General features: G+C 44.7%; 1 protein-coding gene across 2 annotated transcripts in view; it reads left to right on the top strand.

The window, feature by feature from the left end:
- LOC144178071 (uncharacterized) overlaps nucleotides 1–24,909 on the top strand; it is a 95,022-nt gene that overhangs the window by 68,084 nt on the left and 2,029 nt on the right. For both annotated transcript variants that reach the window (XM_077705599.1, XM_077705600.1), the window contains exon 10: nucleotides 5,055–5,333. In XM_077705599.1, the coding sequence (XP_077561725.1) occupies nucleotides 5,055–5,333 (279 nt within the window). The remainder of the gene's footprint in view (nucleotides 1–5,054; nucleotides 5,334–24,909) is intronic.

Genomic DNA, 24,909 nt, shown 5'->3' with positions numbered 1-24,909 from the left:
TTTTAAGTGGCACCCTTTTTATTGTGAAAATGAATTCCCTTAGAAAGGCGCTGCAACCGTCGATTTCCTGTTCAATCTATGTAAACGACGTTCAACTCTCCTTTAAATCCTGTGACTTGTCTGTCTGTGAGCGCAAGGTATAGCTTCGTGTTAACAAGCTAGCTGGCTGGGCAGATAGCAATGGTTTTAAATTTAATCCGGGGAAGTGCACTTGTGTTTTGTTTCCCAAGAGGCGTGGCATCCGGCCAGATCCAGACATTCAACTCAATGGTGTCTCGATTTCTGTAAAAAAGGAACACAAGTTTTTAGGTATAATCTTCGACGAAAAGCTCACATTTATCCCACACATAAAACAACTAAAACATAAATGCTTAAAGACAATAAATATCCTGAAGGTTCTCTCGCACATTTCTTTTGGCGCTGACAAACCACTTCTTTTACGTGTTTTACCAGCTTCATAGGTCCACGATTGGACTATGGTAGCGTTGTTTATGGGTCAGCATGTAAAACATCTCTCAAAATGTTGGACCCAGTGCTCTATCTCGGGCTCCGCCTGGCGTGTGGCGCCTTGCGCACTAGCTTGGTCGAAACCCTCTATCTGGAGTGCAACAAATGGAACCTACAACGTCAGCGAGCATACACAGATCTCCTTTGTGCTTTTAAAATTTCATCCATGCCACACCATCCTTTTAAATCAGTTTTTCATGGTACATTCATGACTGAACTCCTTTTAAATCGGGCATCGTTCTCTTGGCCCTTCTCTTACAGAGTTAGAGAGGAAGTGTCAGAGCTTGCTTTCTTCTTTTTAGATGCAATCCAAAGCTCTTTAACAGATTTTATAGCACCATGGCATCTCCGCCCTGTATCATGCGACACATCTTTCACACATACAGATAAAAACCGAGCTCCCACATGTGCGATTCTGCAGCACTTCTTGTATTCGGAGCAGAAGTATCAATGTTCTGAATTTTATACGGACGAGTCTTAGACTGCCACCTCTGTGTCTAGCGCGGCACATGGGCCCGGCCTTAATGTCACTAGAACTCTCAATAGTAATACTAGTATCTTTGCTGCAGAGGCTTACGGTGTAGGTCTTGTTGTTAATCATATACTTCAAAGCCACATCCCACAATCCAATATATATACAGATTCCCTCAGTGTTGTGCGGACATAATTGTCAACAAAGTCTTCGAAAACCCATGTTGTCAATCTGATAGTCAAGCGTTATATTCCTGTCTATGTCCACACATTTGAACGGGTCCTATGCTGGGTCCCTGGCCAGTGTGGCATAGCCGGGAACGAAGCAGCGGATCGAATGGCTGCTGCTGCTACACTCTTGAATACAGTAATCATAACGGCATTACCCTACACCGACGTGAAACCACATATCAGACAACAACTTCGCAAAACATGGCAAACACACTGCAGCGAACAAACAGACAACACGTTACACGCAATAACACCTAACTTTGGACCATACACCACCGACACACGCAATAGATATTCTGAAGTCGCCTTGGCTAGATTACGGATAGGGCGCACACAAGCAACGCACTCGCACCTTCTCACTGGATCTCCAACACCTCTGTGCAGCAGGTGCGGAGAGGCCCTATCCATAGTGCACATACACGACGCAAACACTTCCCACAACTACACACACGACATATTCCACCACATCCGTCATACGTCTTAGGAGACGATGTCATCTTTTCGGTTCTACGCACATTTAAATTCCTATCAGAAGTTCACTTCTTACAACTCATCTCATACCACCCATAGTTTTGCCCCTGGTCCTATACACCAGCCACCTTATTTATCTTTCAACCACTCTTGTTCTTTAGGCTGTCCCTTTACACCAGCCGTGCTCATAGTCTTTAACTGATTTATACATGTTCCCTCCTCATCAAATAACTTTGTGTTTCGCGCTCTTTGCCCATGTCGGCCTTGCGCCATTAAACTAAAACCACCATCATCATCAGAAGGCGATCAAGAAAATAATCGATAGAAGTGGGCCTCCCTCTCTCTCTCTCTCTCTCTCTCTCTCTCTCTCTCTCTCTCTCTCTCTCTCTCTTGTTTTTTGTTTGGCAGAGTTTTTTGACGCTCAGAGCAAATTGCAGCTTGTTAGAAACATTGAGTTGTGTACGCGATTCAGCAGATAATGTAATACCAAAGTGGCACGCCTGATATCAAATGCCACCCTGTGTAACATAGTGCTAACTGAATTATTCCCTGTGCAAGTTAAAAGGCGTCCCTAATGCCCAAACGCTAACAGAAAGCCGAAATAGTACATTTTTTAGGATATGTTGGTTTCCTGCCACATGTCACTTCCATTTACTGATTGCAGGAAGCGCCCATTGCTAAAGCGTGGCTCGGCCGAGCACTCAAAGTCTGTTGGTAATTTGTAAACCTGTGGAACTCCAGACCGCGTTTGAATTTGGTCGTGGAGTATCATGAGAGCTTGTTAGTGGAAATAATAAACACTAATTCCGCATAACAGTCTGCGTTGGGTAAACAGTTTACAACTATTACTGTTATTTATTTTTTTCCTAATGAGTAAATACTTAGGAATAACCTTAATAGACTTTCTAACTATACTTCATTGGATTTATAGGTAAACGTTGCAGCATAATAAGAGTGATATGCCAAGCAATTCACCCCCGGGAGGCTTGAAAGAGATGTCACGGTGTTTACGCGTCTGCACAATTATGATTGTCGTAAACAAGTTTGTCCCTGATGACCGTGTGCGCTTAAAGGGTACGGAAAAAATAGGCGTTAATTAGGTGACTCTCAGTTCCGCTGCTGAAAATGCACGCCGTTTCGCGCTATACAACGATAAAGCAACTTTCAAAAACGTAAGGTTGACATGTACCATCCGGAATCACCTAATGTCTCAGCGCGATAAGGTAACCAAGCACACATAATCAGGACGGCTGACGCTTGCATTAGGGAAGAGCCTACCGCCTACCGGCCGGTAGGCATAATGCCAAACCATTAACGAGAGCGAGTGTAATTATGAATTGTCCGATTGTCTCCTGTACCGAGGGGGACGAATTAAACGGAGTTCTTAGACTTTACCAAAGAAGCTTCTCTCCAATCCTCGCAATCCATTTCTTCGTGTTTGCAGATAGCACGGACATCCTGGTCTTTTGCAACAACTAACGTAACACGACGGCTATTCACTGCCCCTGATTTACATCGAAGGGTCGCATAATATTTTAAACCTCTTTTGCTCCGCATTAGTTTTGCTGTCTTGAAACTGGTGGGGTATTCTCGATACCCTCGGAAAGAATTGCTTTAAATGGCTTTAAATTCGCCCTTTCTAACTTTTCTCAACTTCTCAGCAAACAAAATGCTTTACCCTTCATGTCTACATAGCAACACAAAAGAGAAGAACCAATGTTTTGCCCTGTTATGCTATAGGATATCCCGTGTTTATTTGCTCCTAGTAACGTAGAATGACAAACTTGAGTGCCGAATTTGACACTACTTGTCTCCCATCAGCACTTGGTTTAGGACACAGAACAGGCCTTTTAAGTGTTCACCATTGCATCTATTAAACTTTTTCATTCCGAGGTGTTTCGGAAATAGAGTGACCAGGCTCGTAACGCGCGCGTATTATTCCCTGGGCAGACTCAAGATTCATGCCACAAATCCGAAAACAGCTCAACTGACGCGTAGAAAATTACCGCAGTGGTGGTAAACTGCAGACGTCTTTCGTCCTTTGGCTTGTGCCTGCACCAGCCACCCTACAGCTTTTCGCTGCACCTCTTTATAACTTCCGCGGTGGTTTAGTGCAAACGGCACTGCGCTCCTGATCCGAATGTAGCCGATGCAATTCCGCCCACCAGAAAAAAATATCTGATAGACGCGAAATACAACGATTCCCTATGATTCCATAATTTCGTTCATGTTAAATTACATCAGGTGGTCTAAACAATATCGAAGCCCCTCGTTACAGTTTGCCTCATTTCCAAAGTACAGCTTTGGCATGTAAAATTTCAATTTGAGTCTATTTGTTCACCTTGCCCGGGACGAATATCGCAAATTCTGCAAAACTGTACCAAACAGTGCGGTATCAAGAAATTAAATTCAGTTGTCATTCACTTATTTCTTGAATCTTCTTGGCTTTTTAATGCATATATTTTTGGGTGTTGAGATAATGAATACCGAGACTGGCTCCAATCCCGTAAAGATGTGCGTGTTACCACTGTTTGTATGTTCGTGTTTTCATAAATGACTGGTAAAACGATTCACGCCCTAGACACTCCAAAGGACGAGGAGGAATAAACTTTACTGCAGTATGCAATTTTGTGTCAGGTCGTGGCCACTGGGCGAAGCCCATCGGTGACTTCGGCAGCAGTTGCACCAAGATTTTGTATGCCCCGGGGTCAGATCCGCCCACCAGCGCGTCCCATTTGTCCACAGAGGATATTAGGGGGAAAGGGTTTCGGGGCACAACCACATAGTGTGGCGGATGGTGTCGACGATAGCCTTAATATATACGCGGCTATCACCGCGCACTACCACCTCTTCCGCCAGAAATACCCACAGCCCATCCTCACTTTCCACAAGGGAAGAACGCTTGTGCCGGCTGCTTCAAACTAATAGCCTTCCGTGCCGCGCACACCTTCATCGCATATACCCCGATCAGTACCCATCATCTCTATGCCATCCTCCAAAACAAATGAAACTTTTTTTCCACTCCACGTTACCGTTGCTTCAATGCCCAGAAATATTATATGCTAGCTAAGCTCACCTACAATTCCTTGCTTGCGTGCCTCTATTTTTGCTTGCGTGCCTCTATTCCTTGCTTGCGTGCCTCACGATTGCGGCCCTCTCCTTCTTATAGTTTCTGCTCGTATAGCGCAGCCACTATCTGCTATAGTGCAAGATTTTCTTCGAAAAAAATTGTTCGAATCAGTGAAAATAAACGCATTTATTCTGTCCGGTTTGGGCACGCACGCTTTCGTAAATGCCATTGTTATGAGTCAAGAATAGACATTTTAGCCATTCAATGCTCGAATCCTAAATGGCACATGACGCCATCCTTGCAGGAGACATCGGCTATTACGATCACTACGGTCGAGTGTTTGTGACGGGGCGAGCTAAGAGCGTGATCAAGTGCCTGGACACAAAGGTTGAGCCTTTCGAGGTTGAACAGTGCATTTTGGAGCTGCACTGCGTGGCTGAGGTCGCAGTGCTCGGCGTGACGCACCCGTTCTTCGGCGAAGCTCCCGCCGCCATTGTTGTGCTTAAGCAAGAATATCTCCGACAACAAATGCAACAAAGCGACTACCGGTGTCTTGCACCCTGCATAAAGGATCACGTGGCAGGTAAGACGCTTGCGCTTCTTTGGAGTTATTCGCATTTTTGGTGTGACAAAACTTTTTGGACTCGGGAGCCCTCATGATTGTCTCTTCGGTACACGACGTAGCTATTAAGCTACATCCAACTTCCCACAGCAGTGCCGTAAAAATTTCTAGGCATCCTTCTGCTGCGTTGGTTTTTAACGCGACGCTTGTACCCGCTCACTGATGTCGTTTACAGTCATCCACAACGCACTGCAGAACAGGCAAATATTTCTGACGATGATGATGATCATCTTGAAGTGACAAATTATTAAAATGCTTCACTGCTAATCTTAGTGACAGACACGTTTTTACACACTTTTTGGCCAAAAATGGTGTAGCATGAGTGGAAAAAGGGTGGTGGGAGCCGATTACACCCTTTCTCCTGAATCTCAAAACGCTTTTCCTAGCTCTACACCCTTCTTGTGTGAAAAAAGTGTGTTGGTCAACTTCTGCACCCTTGGTTTTCCTTAGGGTGTTGAAAGGGTCTGGAAAAGGTGTTCAGGTGTTCATTGGATAGGTCCATGCATACGCGTATAATTGCACTGTAAAGAACAAGACATCCCCTCGTACCCTCCTCTACTCGTAAGAAATATTTAAAAGCAAAAAAAGTATGTTCGTCTGCAATGATTGCTCGTTCCCATATACGGTTTTGCCATGCCCCAAGTTCAGCTTTGGCGCGTGAAATATCAATTTAAACATTTAAAATAAACAAAACTATAGTTGTGTGGCAAAAAGGCTGTTGAACTACGGCAACACGCCTGGCTTTCTGTAGGCTGTTGAAAAAAATGTTAGGTTGCATAAAAAGAAGAGCGCAGCTGTGGCTCCACCTAGTTTCTCCGGTGTCGCTAAGTTTTGCTAAGTTTGGTAGGCTTTTTGATGTTCGTGCGAAGCTGGGATAAACTCTCATGGGGGAGGCCAAGTTTAACGAGATTTCACAAGGCTGTTCCAGTGTGTCCCATAAACTGACTGCGGATCCAAGAAGAAAACAAGCTAGGTTTACCCCAGCTATGCTTTTTCTCTAGCCTTGCACCACCATTGCAAGCTGGGTTAATTCTTTTTCTGTTTTAGAATCGAAAAAGACCAGTACCTTTGAAATGGTCTAGTAAGAGGTGCGTATGCGCTTGCGCTTTCTGTGATAACACTCGAACCATCTGAAAAGCCGGCTTCACATGTATAATACCTTATGTGCGGTAGTGCAACCTTTACAGGGGGGCGTAGTTCGTTTTCTCTGTCTTTTTTGCTAACGCCACCGAACCTATTTTGAGGTTAAACAGCTTCACATGTGGTAAACTATTCCAATCTATGTTGTGTGAAACGTCGTGAGGTTCAAAACATACTCTGCTTGTAGAAAATGTCCTGTCCACCCGTGTAAACGGATACGAAACACCTCCGAAGTTGGAGGACTCTTACAGCATTTTTCTTACACCTTTTTTCTTTACACCTTTTTTCTTAGTTTCCAACACTCTAATTTGCTGCTTTACACCCTTTTGGGAAAAATGGTGTTGAAATATTGAACACCCTTCTTGAAGGGTGCTGAGATGGCGCGTATATTTGTTCGGTATTTATTAAAATTGTATGACTTTTTAAACATAATAGCTACGTCTCGATTAGAACGTTTTTCCAAATCCGCACGCTGATTTGTATACGCTTACATTGAAATGCATAATTCCGAAATTATCGCTAAAATATTTTATTTTGGCGACAAGCCCATCGGCTCTATTGGAGGACTTTCCTCTGCTTGCTGTAAAAGCATGAACAGCAGATGTTTTCTAAGTAAGTATGTACTCGCTGTCCCTATGCACCCAGTTGGTTTTTTTGCTCAATTCATTTGATGGTCAAGTGTGACTGGTGCATGTGGAATGTGCCTGCATGGGATGCGGCGCTCTCGGGCCATTCACACCGTCAGGCGTAGCTGCGCTGCCCACACCATTATTTTAGGGTGTTGAGCAACTTTACACCCTTTTTAAGGTGTTCGCACTGCGACAAGATTCTTACCCCCTTTTCGGCCAAAAAAGGTGTAAGAAAGTTTAGTGTGTTCTGTTAGGTCCTCTCCGCTGTAGGTTGATGTGCAGCAGAGGGGCGTCAGTGACGCAGCTTGCGGTCGACGATCCGACATACGTAGGCCTACCTTCATCTTCTGAGGTGGATGTCGGCAACTGTTACCGCTGTTCAACGTTGGGTGAAAATACACACTAAATATTTTAATGCGTCAAAAGGGTGTGAACAGATTGTGGCCGTCGGAACACCCTCATAACTGAATATTTTACACCCTTTAGGGTGCTTGGATTCTATCGCCGCATGAGCACCCTTGGTAAAGCACCCCAAGAGGGGTGCCTTATTACACCCATTTCGGCCTAAAAGTATCCTAGGGTGCTACTTCGCACATAAATCTGTAGGAGCTTTTTTTACAAAAGCAACCACCTAAAGTGGTACAAAAAAGAGTGCGTCATCCTCGGGTGACAAATGGCACAGCAGGTGTGCAGCCACATATTGAACAATATGAAAAACAATTATGGCATGAAACATTCGGGCTTTCCAAGGTGCGTTCTATGAGACATGCCATCGAAGCTCAACGACAGCTGATAATTTGCTTGAACGTTTTTCCCACTGTCTTTTAAAACATGCATTTACAAAATTCAAATATTCCAGCCACATCTAAGTACAGAAGTCATAACATGAGAGGTTGTTGATGATTCAAAACTTTGTAAAAATCAATTATACGTTCATTCTCAACGGTACGAGATGCGGCACACGCACTTTCGGATATATCAAGAATTTCCTATCCTCCCGTACGGCGCAAATCTGGGTGGGCAACGAGCGATCGGAACCCATCGAACTTGGGGAACGAGGCACCCCTCAGGGAGCAGTCCTGTCACCACTCCTTTTCAACCTGGCTCTGCTACCCCTCCCACGCCTGTTGGATCAAATTGAAGGGATCGGTCACGCGCTCTACGCTGACGATATTACAATATGGACGCAACAAGCGGGTTCCGATGGTTGGATAGTGGAGACCCTCCAAGCGGCGGCACTGACCGTGCACGAGTACGCGAAGACCTGCGGACTCAGCTGCGCGCCACAGAAATCGGAGCTCCTCGTGGTCCAACCCGGCAAACCCCGCCAACAGCTCCCGCCTGACATCGCTATCCAAATCGAAGGCATCAAGATCACGCCGACGGACAAATGCCGAATCCTCGGGCTTACCCTACAAGATAACGGAAAGGCACACGCCGCCGTCGATAAAATTAGGAACAGTGCTGAGAAGATCCTTGCGATGCTGCGCAGAGTCACCACCCGGAACAGAGGCCTGAAGGAGGACGACGCCCTCAGGCTAGTACAAGCGTTCATAAAATCAAGACTTACATATTCGGCACCGTATCTCAATCTCAACAAGACCCAGAAGACTACACTCGACACCATCATCCGAAAGGCCAATAAGCAGGCACGCGGCTTACCGATATACTCGTCAACCCAGCGCTTACAAGCCATGGGCGTACATAACACGGTTGACGAGCTCATCGACGCCCACCTATCCAGCCAGCGTCTCCGCCTGAGCCAGACAATTCCCGGCCGCGCGGTGCTGGACAAGATAGGATGGCGCAAAGAACAGGCAACAATCAAGACCACCATACCAACAGAATGGACGAGGGCCTTAAAGACCAAGCCCCTACCCCGGAACATGGCCCCGGGCAAGGACGACGGTAGGAGGCAGGCTCGAGCCAAAGCAGTGTCCCAGCAACTACAACAAGAAAATGGAGTGCTCTACGTAGACGCCTCTCTTGTGAAAGGAAGCAATCGCGCAGCGGTAGTGGTCACCGATGCAGAACGACTCATCAACAGCGCGGCGGTAAAGACTAAGGAGCCCACGACAGCGGAGGAAGTGGCCATAGCCCTGGCGCTCGTTCAACCGGGCGTCGGGGTGGTGGTCACTGACTCAAAGAGAGCCTACAGCGGTTTCAGAAAGGGGGTGATCTCCTCAGAGGCAGCCACAATACTATCGAAAAAGAGGGCACCGGGCCGAGCCATAGAGCTCACATGGGTGCCTGCCCATACAAAGGTAGCCGGCAACGTCATCGCTGACTACCACGCCCGAGCAATGACCCTCCGGGCAGGGCAGGACACGGACACCCCAACTCCGGCACTCACATATAAAGAAATTACGAACGAATACAAAGACGAGCGGCGTACCCTCCCCGAGCCACACCGCACCCTGACCAGGGAGCAACAGACAATACTCAGGCGCATCCAGGCGGGGTCACTAGCCCACCCCGTCCTGTTGCATACATTTTACCCTGAACGCGAGGGGGACCGCTGCCCATTCTGTAAAACAAACAGCGGCACGCTCGCACACATACTGGCGGAGTGCACTAAACTCAAGGCCCCTATACCCCCCCACCCTCCCTCCACCCCCCCTACCCCACTCCACGAGCGATGGGAGACCTTGCGGTCCAGCCCCGCCCTGCCGACCCAGCTCGCGCTGACGGCCAGGGGCCAGGAGCTGCATGCCCAATACGGTTCCCACGACCTGGGAACCGCTCCGTCTGGCGTCTGAAAACGCCTCGAGCTCAAATAAAGTTACTACTACTACTACTTCATTTTACCGAACTGCAGTGCACATTATTTGAGCTTCTTTGCACACTGAACCTGTTATTCACTGAAAGCAAGTAGATGTGCAATGCATCAGCCGCACAAAAGTTCATTCAACCTTAAAACCTTTGGCTTCGCAATATCGCATCAAATTTCCAATCACGGTAGTTACCCGCAATGTTTAGGGCTTAATTCTTGAGCTGGGCAGGAAGGCTCAATATGAAGGAAGGCCGAACGCAATATGTATAGTTCCCTCCATACTGCGGCTTTCATCTGCTCATATAGGTTGCGTCCCCGCTGCCATTTATTTTCTTTTTCATTGTTCTTTTTGCTTGACGAAAACATATTCATAATGTATGGGACTTGCAAAGTGGGGGTGTATCGAGTTTTATGACCATATATCTAGACTAAACTACCCCTAATAGCAATTCCAAGAACTGTTAACATCAGAGAACAATGAATGACAGTTCCTTGGTGAAGCCCAATGTTGAAATGCGATGCCATTGTTTCAAAAACATTATTTTATCATAAGGCTAGCTTGTACAAGGTGCCTTGAACTATGTCCCTGCCGGTGGAAGTGGCGTCATTTGTGAATGCTTTAAATAAAAAACTAACAACCAGTATCCATTATATTTGGCTAGAATTACGAGGTGCTTCATGGCAAACATTTACATCGATAGCCTTTTTAGAGTTGACTAAAACTGAAATCAGTAAACGATTCTCTATAAAACATTCAGCATTTTTTCTATCAGCAGCTTTAGGGTGTCTCACATTGCATGAGTGGGTTTTCAGGTTTCTTCTGCTTTTCTTAACATTTTTCGTTTGATAAGAAGTGGCGTAACCCATATCTGTGAAGCCTTGGTAGATATATAATTGTTAAAAAACATTTTGCTATAAATATAGCAGCTTAAACTGAGAATATTTGAATTTATAAACACTTAAATAAATTTAAATTATTCATAACCTTTTAACTGTTTTTACGCAAAGCTACACATGCGATACGAAGTTCACCGCAGAGGAGGGCCCTTGATTACCTTTCTCAACATTGGGACATTTATTGTGCAGTGAAATCTCTACACATGGGCATTTTCCCTTTCTGCTGCCGATTTAGACTGCAATTGTTAATAGCATTTGACGCGCATTCTAAAATAATCTCAAACATTATAGCCACAAAGTTATTCTGTAGAACAGCACCCGCTAGGTGCTGTTGTAGAGACTTTAGGTTTGTTCTACAAGAGCACCTAGCGGGTGCTGTCGTAGACATTATGCACTTTGCCAGACGTTTTACTACACTGTCGACAGCTTGACATGTACAAGGACCTCTACAAGGCAGACTTATACCGGTAGAATGTTTCATAACATAATTACTGTGCGTTCTTAGCTCACGTGTGAACTACGAATCCTGCTGCTTTAGCAAGAACCAAGGATGAACACCGTTTTTGGTTCTGCAAAACAAACGAGAAAAGTGCCCTGTGAGGGATTCTGAAACAAGGATGAAAGAAAATGCAAACAAATGCAACGAAAGCAATGCAAACAAATTTTTTTCTACTTCACATCTGCAAAAGACGAATTCGTTACAGACAGTTGGTAATTTGGTCTTGCTTGGCTCAAAAATGAACTGAGAGCACTTACACAAATGATGCAGGGAACCTTCGTAGCCAAAAATAGCTTTAGCACTTCAACTAATCACTGTTCAACACACTCATGAAAATATGGGTAGTCGCTTGTTAATAAAGTTTACAAAAAGAAAGCATGAAGCAGGTGACAAATAAAACGAGAGCAAATAGGTTGACGGTAATTTTAAATGATAATATAAAACATAACGGCATAAATGAAAGTCAGCAGAAACCGCAAGGACCATGATGCTAGCCCGACATTCCACTTTGAAGCAAAATACCCGCTTTCAATACTTCGAGGCCAAAAACGCAATGAGGCAACGCTTTAGGCACAAATAAACATACCATGGCCATTAAAAGCCATGACTTAGTTGAGAAAAGCTGACCACAACAAATTGCATTTGGTAACTAGATACAGTTGAAGAAACACACAGTGACATCATATAAAAATATATGGTTCCCATACAGATACTGGTCATAACAAAAATTGAGTACTACATATATAAGACGGGCATCAATGCGCAAAGCATCCTAATGAATGAAATGGTCTTAACTTACAACACTTTATTGTTATTATGAGAAATAGTTCAGCGCATGTGTAGTCTCTCGTTAGAATGGCCAATATGAATTTTTTTGTGGGCATAACTAGTATATAACAATTTATTCAAGTTTGCAGAACAAATTTCAGTTCGGGTGCAATTAAACAAGCTAATGATAAACTGTGCACAATTAAAACATTGCGGTGAGACTAACAGCATCATTCCGTTCTGGAGCATAAGCAATGAGTACTGAAAGTTCAGGCTTAAAAAGTAGAACCACAAAAAACCATTTTGTTTTTCAAGCGTGAACCTAATGGCTGCAAGTTTTACTTTACCACAGATGGAACGATCATGCTGCCTTTGTTACGACCCTTCGCTGGTACAAAATTATGCAATACTATGGTTGCCAACATCTGAACAGCAGTTTAACCAGCAAAACGTTCTATCCAGAAACGTGGATAAATTCTACAATACCTGTCTTACACGACACAGAATGCACATGTACGATCGCGAGCTAAAGCTACGCATATCAGAAATTCCACCCATCTTACACAGCAATAATAGGTTAGCTCTGCTGCAAAAACCACAAATCGCAGAAAAGCTACACAGAGGAAAACAGAGTGTACTAATGACTTAAAAAACACTAAGGACTGATTAACTGTTAGCACTAAGTTAAAGACCATGTCTTTTATAGCTCTCATTTTTTTTCGTACCTTCTGTTGGTGCTGTTGGAGTTTTCGCGGTGTTAGATCCGGAAGGGCGTCCCCGAGCAGAGCTCCATCACCTCCGACTTTCGTGTGGTAGCGTGGTGAAGCGAGAAACCAGCCAATGTTGCTGCCTCGAAGAAGACCAGAAGATGAAGGCAAACTTAACTTGTTTACTTCATGGCAAGAGATGAGCTCAAGCCAAAGAACAATGCCCCGACGGGTGAGCTTACAGTACCGGACTCGAGCAGAGTGACAGCATTGATTCACTGCTCAAACAGGAATGAACTACAGTGCTTGGGGGGGCCTTATTTATACCGAAAGCGCTAACGGTCAAACAAACGATTTCTCTAGATTGTGCCCACGACACGGACGCCACAGACACACACACAACTTTCCAGATTTCGTGAGTAGCCGGTAGTAGCTGCGCACGCTGAGTCCGAGAGAGGGGAGCGAGGCAGTCTTCGCAACAGCTTCCGCTTCCTTTGGACAAGTTGAAGCGTGCCTCGTCTGCCAACACCGAGGTTTAATCACGCCGATAGCTAGGCACCAGCGATCCAGACGTGTAGCAGCTTGTTTGAATCCGTCGGCTGCAAGCGTGAGTCGGTGACAGGAAGGCATGCTCGAAAGGCGCATGTAGTTGAAGCTTCGCCACACAGGCGAGGAGTGTCGCACAATGCCCAGCGGCGGGAGTATTCGTAACAGCGGCAAGCTCCAGGTGTCGCCCATGTAAGCGGCGGGGCAATGGGCACAAGAAAACTTGTAGATTACTTGTGCCTATTTTTAGGCCATCGTGACATCAGATATTAGGTGTGATGCCACAACCAAACAAATATGGGGGCAATGGGAAGACTTTCATATATGAGAATTCATGGTATCATTTCGCTCGCCCATTCAACACAAAATAGGCAGATGCACGTGGGTCATCAGGTGATGGGAGATACAATAAAAGTAGGGATAGGGTTCTTGACCCGCGTTGTTGAAGAGCAAACATTTCTTGGCTGTCCCCCAATGAGGGAATTTGGCATTTGCTGTGGTGGATAAAGCTGCTGATTTAGCCAATTTTCTCTACATCTGTGATAGAAGTCTTTTTCATGTCATATATTGTATCGAGCATGCCGTGCGTAGAAGAGTCATAACTACAGAAGCCTTGTGCGAAATTGAGTGGTATGACCTAAACTGCAAGTAGCATCCGGTGTCGGTTATTCTTCTATACCACATGGTGAGCTTAATTGATTGGGATGGTTTTGTGATAAGTCGGTACAGCAAGGCATTGCCTGTCTTTCTTATTATGGTGAACTGAGTTGCTGGCTCAGCCGACTTAAGGTGCCCAAGGAAGTTAACTGAGCCTATTGGTTGCAGAAAGCCAACCAAGACGGAGATCTACCTTCAATTTACTTGCTATGACCAAGTTTTCTGCAACGATTCTGTAGCTTTGGTTTTTCGATGCTTGTAAAGAACAATATGCCCAACAGAAAAAGATAGAGATAAGAGAGGAAGGAAAACTTAGCATTGTACTCAAGAAAAGCGGCTGCAGCACCAAGTCTGTTCAATGCGTTAAAAGCTGTAATACACGGTGTAGTGAAAACCAGGCAATTTATTTCCTTCAATGCCGCTGGTCCGAACATTCTCCTCCAATCTCCATCACCTCCATTACAACGTCCTTTACGAAAAACCCACCTTCACCTGCCTGCTCTAAGGTAATAGGGAAAGCAAGACAATATCATGTATTTCCAAAAAAGAAGGTATTCTCGATGCCCACAAAGTTGCGTCAACTCTAGATGACTGATGTCAACACCAAAATGTATCGGTCTAATAAGAAAAAGCACAAAGGTCATTTACAAAATTCTTTGTTTATACCCCATCAAATACGTTGGCCAAACCACAAACTTCTCGAAACAATATTTAAAGCCAAGAGCAACATATTAAATCAGACATACAAGTGCACGAGATGAACAGTGCAAGAAAGCAGATCGCCACATTGACTAGATGAACAGTGTAAGAAAGCAGATCGCCACATTGACTTTGGAAAGGCGCAGGTGATAGACAGCGCGAACGGAATTACTAAAGGGTCTTCCTTGAATAAGTGCACACCAAAGCAAGCAGGGGAAAGATTAACAGATATATAGCTCCCTTCGCCTATTTGCGCCCCAGCCTCCGGCCTGCTACAGCAAAAAGAAAATTGTTTATAGAACTGTTGCTCTAGGTCAAACCTAACAGTCATAATGAAGGACCCCAGTAGGTTCCGAAACATTGCACAGCTTAGAATAAAGGCCTTGGTTAGAGTATTATATTTGTTTCAATCGAAGGCAAACAAAACGCACAGCAAAGCGCTCACAAAATCTTTATCTGCTGCTGTTCCTTCATGGTGGTACCACTGCAGGAACCGAAAAATACAATACAGTAGTTTCCCTAGTTCTTTATTAGGCAACGGGTTTTATGAAAGGTGGCCAATTTTGTTTATCTAGGCTGCCTTGATGAACACCGTAGCGTTTATTATAGTAAGAAATTTATTACGGGATTCGTAATACATTTACATTTGCAATGAAAAGCCGCAATAGCACGAGAAATGATTGGACACTCCACAATATTCAAAAAACCAAAGAAATCATGCGCAAGTGATCTACCTAATACACTGAAAGAGAAGATTGTATTTATCAAGGCAAAATATTAAAACCCATGACTGGTGCATAGCCAGTACGTATCTCCACTAATTCATTTGTTAATAGCTCATGTGCTTCCCTTGAAGTTGGTTGCGTAAGCTCACAGACGCCTAACTAGTCCGCCTGAGTCATCACTTTATAACCATTGAGGAAGACTTTGATTTGTTTTTGTAGCAATCTGTCTAGTTTAGCTCTTTATTTTTTCTTGCCATTTCTTGCTTCATTCCAAATTTGGAGACCAGTTAGCTTTTAATAAGGTCATGCACTGGTGACAACGAACATTTTATTTTACTTTAAACAATTTTCAGTTTTATTTTATTGCTCACCAGACAAAGATGTGAAATATCAGGTGCTCTTTAAACGTATGTTGGCATTTCTCTCATTTACAGTAGTACAACTACTCATAACTTTTATCATAATTTGTTCCAAAATTGAATAGTCGGAACTCCATTAAATTATGTTCAAAAATTGTAATATTTGTAAATAATTCAGACCAATAAAAATGTAATTTCAGAAGCAGGCAGAATAGGCAAGGCCTCAATGAATCTCGCAACGTGGCCCGCTTGTTTCTGTTACAAATAACCTGATTGCAGTCACATTCAAACCAAGAGGAAGGTACATTGCCCTCTACGGTGACAAATCTTTAAACCGCCTCACGAGTAAATTTACTGCTGAGCGCATGAAATTGTGGCGTTAAAACAGAAGATCCCTCTGCAGCATCCTTCATTTGGAGGAGCACTTGATCAAAAATTTTAGCAACCTGGAAAACTCTCCATGCGCTGCTCCAGACCACAGAAACAATGCAGGACGCAAGTTTGTTGGGGGACCATTGGAATCCTGCGATTGTAACGTATTTTTTTAGTAGATGCTCTTCCACTTTTTATACCACTGTTTATATCTTCTTTAACAAGCAGCTGAACTCCTGCAAATTCTACCATTCCTACTAGCATAATAAAATACAGCAACGAAGAACAATTTGCAGGGTTACCTCAATTTTTCTTTTCTAGGAATGAAAACATTGACTGTAGGTAGTCCGCACACAACTACAATCAAACGACTATTTTCACCTAGTTCACTGCTAACATCAGCTTTTCACTGTTCAAGCACACGTACACGTTAGACATGTGAGCAATCTGCTAAATATATGCTCACAAACGTAACAATCAGGAATCAGAAATCGGCAGGGAAGGAGGTGTAACTTTTAAATAACGCTTCTTTCGTTCAAAATATGTAAATAGGACATAAAAACTTGTAACCCTAACTATGCTTTGAATATAGCCTCATCTGCTATGGTTTTCAAGCAATGCTTACAACTTAATTTAGTAGCTTCAGCTGGTGGAGATCTTTGAAAACTCATTTCGGGTAACGGGGTTGTGTTCAAGCTCTTTTATCCTGCCCGCAAATGCTGGATTCCACCATTCCCAAATTAACGTTACGACTCGAATAGGGAGGACGCAAGAAAGAATAAGAACACGCCCAATCACGAATAGGTGGGGCATGCACGTCGGCTGTTTATAAAAAAGGTGTAATGTATTGCTGAGTAGACTTAATGCTTCCGCATATCTTAGAGCAACAAGGGCCTTGGCATATGTCTTTGAGTGGTTTTCTTCTTAGACGGTCTGTCACGGCATCCACAGTGCTTTAAGGAAATGCCTAGGGCCTTGTAATGATCACGTTGCAGTTAAGGATAATGCCGCTAATACTTCACACTTTCAAATCTTTTTCTTTGTAGAAGGATGATCTTTTATTTGTGGTCCACCACTAGCGCGAGTAAACTCGCAGCCTTCAGAAACCAAATCAGGCCTCTTTAGATAGTACAGTCAGCTACATAACTTATTGGGAAAGTGCACTGCAAGGACTGTCAATTCACATCATGCCCATGCAAAAAATGGCTCAACAAAACAGAACGACTGCTTGGGCTTCATTCAAGACGAAACTAAAAAGGCAATGACAGTTTTATGTCAACACCTAAGAACAGTTTTATGTCAACACCTAAGGCTCCATCGTAAACAAGACTAACACCAGGAAATTTGGATACATCACAATTAACCGCTAAAGCCCACATTGCGAGTTTGGGCGAAATTTTGATTCTTGCAAAATCAACAATCAAGGTTGCCATTTAGAGGCTACATGTTAGGTTGTTTATAAAACAGCAATAAGTAGAATGGGGTAGAGAGCTTGTAAATTTAGGTGATTTAACATTATTCAACTATGATAACCCTCTGTGCTACCAAAACTGTATCTGAAAACTTACGTTCTCTAGGACAGTGTTGACAATGCTTGTGTCTCTTTTCTGGATAAATGGCGTGACGTGATGTGCTCAGACCATCCAGAGGTCTAAAAGAGGATGGCACATGATTACCGCACATGAAAGAATGAAAATGATTAGGTGCACGAACGTTACAACTCGGGTAACACAAAAGTCAGCTAAACCGATGCATGCATTAAGCGCCATCATACACATGATCAGGTAGCTCGCCATAAACGCAACAAAGCTTGCGAGGCGCGCGCATTAGCACGCAAAAAATTCTCTCTCGCCATTCTCGACACGGCACAAATGGCGCGGTTGATTAACGAAGCCGTAAACGCTGCAGAGCGCAGTGTAGATGAGTGGCCACTCGTGTTCTGATAAACTATGCGTGAGACGTGGTTCTCAGTGAATAACTCTGAAGCAGTTCACTATAGTGCTGCGGAACAGGAAACATTACGAAGTCTAGAACCGCTGCGTTTAGCGCTCACTGCAATCGCCATAATCTACTTGTGCACATCACCTTTCTAGAGACAAGCCCCCTAGGCTCAACCTAACCAGTTCAGTCAACCACTTCACATACACACACGGGCTCGTGTTAACGAATCATTAAAGCGGCAATGGTAGCTACAAACGACATCTAGTCACAAGAATGGCGGCAAGTGTGGCGATAAAGCTTACCTGTCAGGAAGCGACGCAGAAAGCCAGCGGCGTTCAGGGGCAAGCGCCAAACCAAATTAGCCATTTTCAGGTGGGAAAGTTGTTCTCAAATACTTCATCGCGAAGTCGAACACGACAGACATAACAGAAGGCGAAAATGAGCACGAATAATCGTAATAACCCCGCTTGTTTAACGGCACAACACAGGAGACGGTGTACCGCAGACGGGGCGTTTCGAATAATACTGCTTTGGCTACGCAGCCACACGCCGTACTCACGATTCCAGCCATTGGCAGAGTGTAGCGTAAACAAATTAGAACGACAACTTGGTAAATCATTGCCTCTTATACTGAAGGTAATAGTAACTTTAAGTTCTGTTATTTGTGGTGTGTGTAGTAATAAATAAGCCTAAATTTTTAAAGTTTGCAAACTCAGAACACAACTGCAAAGGTTTTTTGGCGCTCGATATGAACGATAAAAAGCAGCGGATGGCAGGATAATACGGTGCAATGGTATTTGCTTGTATTTTAGTGTAAGTAAGTGTAGTATTATTTGGCGTCTGTTTTTTAACGCCCAATTTCATGCTCCCCCAAACTTTAATTTTCTTGTGATACTTGTTCCCCACCGTTTTTTGTGCAGGAGAGACCGAGGTGGTGTGTCTCTTGCATTGTGAATAATTATGGATGATCGATAGCAATAACAACGTAATCAAATTGTGATGACTAGTACGATATAACTCCCCTTAGCGAAGAGAATGACTGTTGTCAGAGGGGGGCATGATAGCGCACGCTTGTTGGCCAGGAAAGGAACAGGCAACGACAGAATGATGATAAAGATGTCACAGTTTAAGGTTTTGCTGTGGCCCGCGCAAGGCTGTAGAAGCAAAGAGGGATGAGCAGCGTTATTGTGTCGATGTTCGTATTTCAATCTTCGCGTCAACAGTGTTAGTGCATAACAATACGAGAATACATTATTAGGTGAATTCCGTCTCGTTGAAAACAACGATGACTTGCGTAAAAATTTTATTTTTAGGCGTACAAGAGGCATTCTGTAGCCTCGCCTTCCCGTATACCTAGACATTGAAATAAACCTTGTGGTGCACTCGAAGAACAGTAGTGCAGAGTGAGACTGAAACACTCAGCATGTTTTGTGCAACTTTGCACCTTCCACCAGCATATTTACACTCTTTGCTTTAATACCCAAAGCATAGTGTGCGGTGGTGAACACCCTAATCACCATAAAAACACTGTAGAAATACAAAGATTAACTACAGATGCGCAGCGTTCGTATGGCGCTTTTCTTTAGTGTGGGTTTTCTACAGCCGAAGGTTTGGTTTTTCTAGATCCTTTCCTGCCAATTATCTCCATTAACGCTATTCTAACAATTACAAGAGGAACATTTGAGAATTCTGCATTATTGTGAAAATATATGGCGTTATACGTTTTGAAGTTTTTCGTAATATTTCATAATTTTCCTTATTTTGTAATTTTTCAAAATTTCGTTCGAGCAATTATCTAAACTTACAATATTGTAACGCTTACATTCGGAACTTTTGAGAAATATGCATCATTGTGGAAATGCAGGGCGTTACACGGTCCTGGCTGTGGCGGTACTCGGAAAAGAGTGCTACGCATTAATACCAATCAACACAGTTTTCTTCGGTTATTGCATACTTTTAAACGGTTGTTTACCCCCTTTTTGAAGCACCCTCATGGTAGGGTGCCGGATTTAAATTTAGGTGCTTAAAAGGTGCAACAATTGTGCAAAATGTTGAATTCACCCTTTCAGCACCATTAGGGTGTAAAAACTTTATTGTGTACATTTGCTCTGAATGCAGTAAGGGTGTTAGCCGCAGGACGTTGGGCTTAATGTTGCCATTTGAGCTCTTGGAAGTTGTGCTTAACGTCACATTTTTTTCAGGTTTAACACAATGAACTGGCCCCCTAGCGAAAAACTACTCACTGTACAGCAAGCAGCAGGTACCGGATTCACGCTGCAGACCCAATGCCCAAAAGTTAGGCCCATGGGGTGCATACCCGACACTTGCTGCCGTTGTTCTAGAAAAAGTGGTGCATACGGCGGCAGAGAAGTGCACGTTCGCAGTGTGGGATTGGTCAGGTGAAAAGCAAGGAATCCGTCACGAGGAAGCTTCGGGTTAGACCGTCGTCGTCGTATGATAGAGAGGCACATGAATTCTTGTTTTTTTAGATTTATCTGGGTAGAGTGGAAACTTAACACACTAAACTGTGTTGCAGCCTTTTTGGCCTGAAAGGGTATAAAAATCGTGTCCCATGGAGAAGAGCTTTAAACGGTGTTTTCGCTAAAAAAGGATGTTCGTGTGAACAACCTAAAAAGGGTGTGAGGTTGATGAACACCCAAAATGATCGTGTGGGCAGCCGAGCTACGCGTGACGATGTGGATGGGCCGAGAGCGCAGCATGATATACAGACACGCTCATCACGCACAAGTAACATTTGGATCACAAATGAATTCAGCAAGTAAACCTACGAGATGCATAGGGACCACAAATACATACTTAGAAATACATGTGCTCTCCTTGCTTTTATAGCCAGCAGAGAGAAGCCCTCCGCTATAGTCAGTGGGCTTGTCGCAAAAATAATATATTGTAGCTCTAATTAGAGAATTCTGCATTTTAATGTGAGCATATACAAGTCAGCATGCGGATTTGCCAAAACTTTTTATGGCGAGGAGTTGTCATGTTCCGTAAGTCATTAAATTTAATTACATATCAGACACCTATTCAACATCAATTAAACGCCCATAAAGAAGGGTGTTCATTATATTAACACCTTCTTCCCCAAAAGAGTGCAAAGCTACAAATTATTGTGTTGGAAACTAAGACGAAGGGTTTAAAGAAAAAAGATGTAAGAGGCCGCCAACTTGGGAGGTATTTTACAACCGTTTAGACGGGTGGACAGAACATTTTCTACAAGCGGGGTATGTTTTGTACCTCTTGATGTTTAACAATTGAAATTCGCACAATTTATTACCAGTGAAGCTGTTTAAGCTTGAACAACGTTCGGTGGCGCTAGCAAAAATACAGAGAAAAAGAATGGCGCCCTTTGTAAAGGGTGAACCACCGCAGGTAAGATATTATAACAGTGAAGCCGGCAATAAAGCCTGTTTGAGTGGGATCACAGAAGGCCAAGCGTATGCGCACCTCTTACTATACAATTTCAAAGGTGCTAGCATTTGGGATTCTAAAACGCAACAAAAAAATTGGCGCAGCTTGCAATGGTGGTGCAAAGCTAAAGAAACTGCATACTGGAGTACGACCTACCTTGTTTTCCCCTTCGATTTTCTGTCAGTGTGGGCGGACACAGAAAGAACCTTGTAAAATTAGGTTATACTTGCTCTCACGCCTCAGCGCTTATCCTTGCTTAGCAACAACATCGCAAAGCTTTGCAAACCTCGCAAAACTTAGCAACACCGCATGAAACTAGGTTGACCTCCAGCTCCGCTGTTCTTTTTTTGCAACTGAACTCCTATTTCACACCGTCTCAACACCCTACAGAAAGCCAAGCGTGTTGCAGTAGGTCAACACCTGTTTGGCCCCACAACTTTGATCTTTTTACTTTAAACGCTCAAATTGATGTTTCAAATGCCAAAGCTACACTTAGGGCATAAGGCGCACCGAACTGCCGCCCGTCACGGGTTTTCCTCCGCATAACTTGCATTTTGGCTTGAATGGGTGTTCTTCCCCTGGGGCAAGCTTGTCGCAGCCCGCACATTGTTTTTTGCTTGCGTTTGGTCACACGCCTTTTCGGTGGCCTGCTCGACCACATTGGTAGCACACATCCACCTTCTTGCAGTACAAAGAGCATCTCAACAGCGCCGATCCGTATCTTTCGTAGTTTGCTACCTTCGTTACCTTGAAGACGACGATGACCGTTATCGTCTCTCTGATTCTTTTGGCTCCTAGTTCCTGGGGGTTGCGTCGGTCATTCACCCTTTCATCGATGTTGTCGGAGTTTCGTTTTCGGGATTCCGCTGATGATTCCCTTGACCGTGCCGTCCAGCGTGGTTCTGTAGGCCCACATCACGTACTTCTGTTCTCTCACATCGATCTTTTTTACGTGGCTGTAGCGTCTGCGCTTTCTTCTTCTGCAGCGCAGATCCCGATGATGTTCTGCTGGGCGTTTACGCACAGGGTGTGCGTATTCGGCTTCCTTGGCGGTTCCCACCACCACGTGAACGGATGTGGTCACTTCGACTAGGCCTAACTTGGCCACGTTGATTCCGCGTCTCTTCCCCATGACGATCTTGCTATCATCCCTCGGTAATGCTGGCATTCTCTCCGCTTTGATTGCTGATGACCTCGTTCTTCTTGCAATATTCGCCTCTTTCCTAGCCGTGGTAGCGTTCTTGCCCGTTCTCGACCCGGTCTCTCGTTGTTGGCTATGGTCGAGTTGCTCGCCGGCAACTTTCGATCCTGCCTCGTTCATATTCTCCGGCGAAATGTCTTCGCCCTGCAATTGCACGACCATTTTGCCTTAATTGCTAGTAGGCGGAATACACTGCTACATTTCAGCGTTTAAACTTTTCATCTTATAAGGTTAAGCCTCCCCTACCGGCACGGCGCAGGGCCTAACCATGAAGACCACGCCTAGGCTTAGCTGCCTTTCCTAGGTCGATGGCTTCAATGTTCGACAAATCGACGAAAAACACTTGCCTTAGTCAATACCGCTGTCAGTCGAGGCCTTCCGTCATCCCGAACACGTTGGGAATGACAGATTCGCTCTTCACACTAACTGGCACTGTTAATTTGCCCCTAACTGTGGAGCCGGTGTTCAGCACGTCCGCTCACGCATTCATCGAATGCACGTTCTCACGTGCCTTCATCGTTCTAACAATTACATACACGGTAGCGCTTGACCCGACAGTGCTGGAGATTTTTTTTATGTTTTTGTTCTGCTTCTGCGCGATCCGGGATCTCAGCGGTCACGGCGAGGCACGCGCTCTCGAGCGCTTGACATATCTCCCTCTTGTTTTTTGCCAGGTATTTTTTTAATAAAGCCACTGCGTGTGCCGGGAACGCTCGGTGGTAGCCGCGAGGCCCGCACTAACGAGCATTTCGCATTTTCTTGGTATTTTTTCCTCCAACGGCGAACTTGCACCTTGTTCAGCAGCTTCGCTGTTGAAAGAAAAAAACCAGTGTGTGGCCTCCTCAATTCATGAGGTCCCGCCTCGCCGCTGCTCGTGTAGCCTGCTGGATCATGCTGCGCTGCTCCTACAGTTCCGAGCTGGTCAACGCGCATTCCTAGTGCCCGGGGTTTGGGGAAGGGAGCGTAACAGGTTGTGGGGCACGGGAAGACGAGGTAAGCAGTGGTGGCCGGAATCTCACAGTCCGGGCATGTATACTCGACGCGTTAGGGTGATATGTGGAAGAGGATGCTGGCGTTAGAGTATATGGGGGTTTGTACTATTTCGGGGAGGTTACGGTGGTGCGGTGGATACCTTCGCCGAGGATGACGGTAATGGGATGGATTGTCAGTGAAGCACGGGGGTGAATAGGATGGAGAGTGGCCTTTATAGAGACTGAGCCGTTTGACCATGTAGGGCACGCCTTGAAGAGAAGATCGCGTGCCGCATCTTGTGCTGCTTCATACCCACGGAGAGAGGAGTGGCATTAGAAATAAAACACAGAATGTGGCCCCTGACGTAGCAAATAGAAACGCAGCGCGCTCTTGTCCGTAGTCCCAGTTCGCGTGCAGATTATAAAGTAGAGACCAGGAACTCTGGTTGTACGAGGTGAAAGACAAGCCTGCAGGAATAACGCTGTTATTCTATAACTTCATAACGCCTCATGAAAGTGGGTTTGCATCTTCGAGTACGAGCTGCTGTAACAGCCCCCAAAATATTCTGTTCTCTCGTGCGAGAGTCGAAAGAGGGATGGAGCACGGCTGAAGCGCCCCCAAACACACCAACCACTACGTTGCATGCGCAACCGGTGTTGTCCACACTACTGCGTTGACGTGTGGCCGAACGAATGACGTGCTGGCTGAGTACTGAAACAATGACAGTTTGAAAGAGCACCACTTTAAATTGAGAGGCGCTGCTTCTTGCCAGGTGTTATCAGCATGCCTTAAAAATTGCTGCAAGCCAAAGCTTCTCGCCACTGACGTTATCATAAAGAGACCCTGCAACACCTTCGATAAACGCTTTAACTCTTTCCTTCGCGTCTGGAAGCTTTGCGAAAGCAACAGTTATCGCCAGCGCGGAGCTGCAATTCGTGATTTTCTCGTCGCACCAGATACGCCTTCTGTTTTTGCTTTGGGTTTGTGACTTTATTTTTAAATTTGATGCCGAAAAGTGTGCATTGCTGCAACTGAAGGAAAACCGGCCAACAGCCTCTACATAGCCTCAGAGATGTAATTCGGGCCGTTGAAGAACGTCAAGACCCGGAAAGAGAGAAAAATCTTTTGAGGGAGTCTCCATGTTATCTGATGGGCATAAAGCAGTAATTTTTGCCTGAGGTACTTTATAAGTACAATCTATGTACCTGGTGCGTTGGGTGACTACG

Source organism: Haemaphysalis longicornis, unplaced genomic scaffold (assembly GCF_048455015.1).
Source record: "Haemaphysalis longicornis isolate Haplotype H1 unplaced genomic scaffold, Haemaphysalis longicornis Haplotype H1 scaffold_4, whole genome shotgun sequence".
NCBI classification, from domain to species: domain Eukaryota; kingdom Metazoa; phylum Arthropoda; class Arachnida; order Ixodida; family Ixodidae; genus Haemaphysalis; species Haemaphysalis longicornis.
The sequence above is the reverse complement of the archived record's forward strand: the minus strand, read 5'-3'. Positions and strand labels throughout refer to the sequence as shown.